The sequence below is a fragment of the Nomascus leucogenys genome, chromosome 21, assembly GCF_006542625.1.
Source record: "Nomascus leucogenys isolate Asia chromosome 21, Asia_NLE_v1, whole genome shotgun sequence".
Lineage (NCBI taxonomy): Eukaryota > Metazoa > Chordata > Mammalia > Primates > Hylobatidae > Nomascus > Nomascus leucogenys.
Window position 1 is genome coordinate 49,628,277 of NC_044401.1, and position 4,570 is coordinate 49,632,846.

Here is a 4,570-nt window from a genome sequence, read left to right on the forward strand (position 1 = left end):
CCTCGCTGGAGTCAGAATGACTAAGCTTACAGGCCAGTCTGGTGTGACTTTGTAAGAACTACCTCTCCGAAGGCCAAGTTTAGGTCCCTGGCAGGGCCCTGATCATTAATCCTGAAAACCCATTAATCCCCCCTCCTCCTCTCCCCATATCCCGCTCCCCGCAATGGCCGATGGACCCCCTGTGGGGGCAGATAGACCCATCCCTCCTAAGCGACCGATCCTGTCTATCTCCCTGTCCCAGGTACTTTAAGTTCGTCCCAAGCCAGCAATTCCCACCTCTTGCTGAAGGCCCCTGGCTCCAGGCTTACACCCTGGCCAACAGATCTGGGGTATAAGGACCTGAGGGGCCCGCCATCCAACCCCGAGTGCCGAAGGCGCCCATCCCTATTCCACTCAGATTAAACGAGAGAGATTGAAAGGTTTAAACGCTTTATTGTGCCCAAAGAAAGGCCCATGGAATGAAGGGAAGAGCCACGCAGCCCTGAGCCCGGAGCGATTGTTTGTGGCGCACCCAAAGGCAGGGAGGGTGGGGAGCCGGGAAAGGATGCGCGGCCTCCGCGTCCCCGCGCGCCTGGGCCCGGCCAACCAGCGGCCCCCGCCCGGTGGTTAGGCGCGGCCTCGGCCATCGGCGCCTAGGGGCCAGTAACCATGACGACGGCCGTTGCCAAGGCCGAGAGCCAATGGAGGCGTCGCCAGGGCTGTTTCAAAAACCTTAAGCAAACAACGAAAAACGCTACATCGTTGGGGGAGGGGAAAGACGGAGAGGACCCGGGGCCCCTCCCTGAGGCTCAGACCAGGCCCCGCGTCCCCGGCCAGGGCGAGCCGTACAAAATCTACGTCACTTGGGGTAGAAAAACAAAAACACCGAAAAGCCCACGCCGGCCGCTCTGACCGGCCGACACGCTCACTTGCGGCCCTTGGGCACTTTGGGGACGCTGGGCTTGGCCGCCTTCTTCACCTTCTTGCCCCCGGCGGCCGCCGTCTTCTTGGCCTTGCCGCCTTTGTCCTTCTTGGCGGCAGCGCCCTTCTTGTGCGAGCGCTGTTCCGGCTTCTGGCCCCTGGCGGGCTTCTTGTCCGCGCGCCGGGAGCCGGCCGCGCCAGGGGCTGCCTTCTTCGCTTTGTGTGCGGTGGGAGCCGGGGCGGTGGCGGCCGCCGGGGCTCCGCGCCGCTCCCCGCCGCCCTCCAGCTTCTTGCGGTTGAGCTTGAAGGAACCGTTGGCGCCGGTGCCCTTCACCTGCAGAAGCGTGTCGTTCTGCACCAGCGCCTTGATCGAGTACTTGAGGTAAGTGCGCCCATTCTGCTGGTCGAACCACGGAACCTTCTTGGCCTCGGTGTAGATCTTGGCCAGCGACGAGCCGTTGCGCTCACCCAGCCTACGGATGGTCTCCACCACCAGCTGGCTGTATTTGCCCGGCTGGTTCTTCTTCTTGCTATTCTTCCTCTTCTTAGATGGGGACAACGCCGCCGAGCCGCCAGCCTTGGTCACCTTCTTGGCCATCCCCTCGGCGGTCGTCACTGGCAGGGCCTCCTCGAGCTCCACAGACATGGTAGCAAGAGGGTTGGTGGCGGGCGGCGCGCGGAAGCCGGGGGGCCGCGCCGGGAAGAGGAAGGCGAGGGGCCGAGGGGGTGCAGGGGGGCTGGGGGCGCGCGGCGGCTCCAGGCGGGAGCGGCCGCGGCCGGGCCTGGGGCCGGGCGGCAGGGCTGGGGTGGGGGCCGGGCCGGGCCGGAGCGAGGGTTGGGGGGCCTGGAGCCGGGCCCGGGCTAGGGGACCGAGTTGGGGTCAGAGACTGAGTCCGAGGCGGCGGCTGGAGCTGGGGATGCAGACCTAGGCCGGGTCGGAGCGCAGAGAAATCCCGCCGAAAGCGAGACGCCGCCGCCGCAGCTTCCACTGGCGCTTCTGGAACTCGCTGGGCGTGCGCGCTGCGCTCTGGCGGGAGGGCGCTTCTCTCGGCTTTTTATAGCTTCATGGCGGACCACGTTGAGAACAACAACAGCCTGGTCCGGGGCCAGCGCCAACTTGTGCTTCTTGGAGCCCCTTCTCCGGCCGCTGGTTTCTCGGACCGCGCCTCTCCAGCGCCGCCGCGCCCGCAGCGGGGCGCCCCGGACAGGGCCTGAGCTCCCGGCGCAGTGGAGAGGCGGCTTGCGTCCTGGAAGGGCTCAGCAAAGGCGAACGGAGAGGTGCACCCTAGGCTGCGGGAGCGCGAGAGGAGGGGGGCACCTCGTTTGGAGGCCCATAGCGCGGGCCCCAGAGGAGGCCCCACGGCCGGGAGCTTGGCGGCCGGCAGCCCAGAGAACGCCACAGGCACCCGAGCCCTGGTCCGGCCCGGGGGGCTCTAGGCCTGCCCGCAAGAGGAGCATTAATTTGTCCAAACTAACACAGGGCGCGCCCTCACGTGGTCGGCTGGGGCAACGTGAACTGCGCTAGGACATCCTCGGGGGTTTTCCGCCCCATCCAAAGGGGATAGTGGATGGGAGGCACTCTCCAGCTGCACCCCGGGGTCTGGTTGTGCCTCTGGGAGCCTAGGCACAACCCGGGGAATGGAGGACTACGGCAGGGCCTCTCTGGGGACACTGCTTCGCCGCTCCCCCCACCGCGTTGCCGCTGATGTTCCCAGGGCCTCATTTTGTGATCCACAAGTAGCTGCCGCCGGTCCCCCCAAAGCCAAATGAGGGCTCCAGGGTGGGCGGGGGTGAGGCTGTGACACCCAGAGGAGTTCCTGTGAGAGGATGGGGAAGGGATTCGCTCTTAGTTCCTGGGCGGACCCCTCCCCCTCTCCTGTGCACAGGGAAATGATGGCGGGAACACAGCAAAGGAGACCATGTCCTGGAGAGGGTCCCGGGCCCCACCCTCCCCGGGGGGCTTGTGCAAGCCTGGCGGCCCGATCTCTGCTGATTCCAGTATTGGGGGTGCAGAGGAGGCACAGGACAGTTTTTGTTGAAGCCGGTGCAGCCTCCACTTGGGGAAGCTGAGGCCAGGGTAAGATGCTCGGGTAGGAGAGGGGATCCCTTTGGGGGTAGGTGATGTAGGGCACAGGAGTGGGGCTGGGGCTGGGGTGTGGCGGGGATGCAGGCAGGAGACAATCTCCAGAGGCCCAGCATAGAAAAGCGATGGAGGGGTGAGGGGGGACAGGACGCTGGCGAATTGGGGTTCCCAGAGTGAGAGACAGGCACATTTACAGGTGGATAGAGTAAGAGGCCCTGTAAAGGGCGTGGGTGGGTGCATTTGTGGCCTTGGGCCCAAGCAAGCTTCTCTGGGTGAGGGCTGGCAGCGCCTCCCCTCTTCTCCAGCTCATCCCTTTCACACACACACACACACACGCACACACACACCCCATTTTGTCACCCTGACAAGGGAATAAACCCCAGAGAGGAAGAAATTATGTCTAGGAGGAAACGGTGAGCCTGGATGGGTTTTTTTGGGAGGAGGCTGGCAGGGGCATGGAGCCAGGAAACAGCCTTTGCCCCCCAGAGCACTGGGTACCCTGAGAAAAGTGAGAAGAGAGATTGCAGCCCAGGTCCCTGCAGAGGAGGATGGGCTCCTTTCCCAGGAAGGACTGGCTGAGTGGACTGTCTCCAGGGCACAGGACAACCTTGAGGGCCTGAGGCCTCCACCTCCTTGAAAAAGGACCATGTGAATTTCCTGACAGAGAATGGGGACGGGTTTCTGAAAGCACCACCCAGCTGAGCCTGCGGAAACTGCACAGCTGTTTCCAGGCCAGGCTGGCTGCATGGAGGAAGTGAGAGGAGCAGCCAGCTGTGTGTGCTGGGCCCCCTGATCAGGGTGCTCAGGACCAGGAGCCCTCTGAGGATGTGTAGAGGGGACTCTGGGGAGAGGAACGTGGCGGCCACAGCTGGAGTGACCGCGGTGTACAGAGATGGGATGGGAGCAGGAAACCCCAAAGAGCCGGCCCTGGAACCAGGTGGAGGGGAGACAGCCCGGCCATGACCCAGAGTGGGTGATAAGATTTGGATCTGTGTTCCCACCCAAATTTTAGGTTCAGTTTTAATCCTCAGTGTTGGAGGTGGGTCCTGGTGGGAGGTGATCAAATCATGGGAGTGGATTCTAATGGTTTAGCACCATTCCCTTGGTGATGTCCTCATGATGGTGAGCTATCATGGGATCTGGTTGTTTGAAAGCATGTTGCACCTCCCCTGACTCCCTCTCTTGATCCCGCCCCTGCCATGTAGGACACCTGCTCCACTTCACCTTTCGCCATGGGTGAAAGCTCCCTGAGGCCTCCCAAGAAGTAGATGCCCTGTGCTTCCTGTACAGCCTGCGGAACCGTGAGCCAATTTAACCTCTTATCTTTGTAAATTACCCAGTCTCAGGTAGTTCTTTATGGCTTTGTGAGAATGGACTAATACAAGGGGCTTGAGCTTGGGTCTTTTGAAAAGTCAAAGGGTGAGCAGAAGTGATACCCCTGAAGGAGTCCCAGCCATGAGCAACAGGGCCATCGCTTGGCCTTTTGTGCAGCCACTGCGGGGGGAGGAGTGGCATGCTAGACATGCCACTCTGGAGCTGGCTGCAGCCACAGGCTGGGCCAGGGACACTCCTGGGTCATCTGTGCTG

The 4,570-nt window shown here is 62.7% G+C and overlaps 1 protein-coding gene across 1 annotated transcript; it reads right to left on the minus strand.

Moving 5' to 3' along the window:
* Positions 1–412: 412 nt before the first annotated feature.
* On the minus strand, positions 413–4,311 carry LOC100585700 (histone H1x). Its single transcript, XM_030801946.1, has one exon. It carries the CDS (start codon positions 1,544–1,546, stop codon positions 905–907), a length of 642 nt encoding a protein of 213 aa, XP_030657806.1. The 5' UTR covers positions 1,547–4,311; the 3' UTR covers positions 413–904.
* Between the last annotated feature and the right edge of the window lie 259 nt (positions 4,312–4,570).

Excerpts from the sequence above, each read along its gene's own strand:
- LOC100585700 (XM_030801946.1), bottom strand. The coding sequence starts at position 1,546 with ATGTCTGTGGAGCTCGAGGAGGCCCTGCCAGTGACGACCGCCGAGGGG.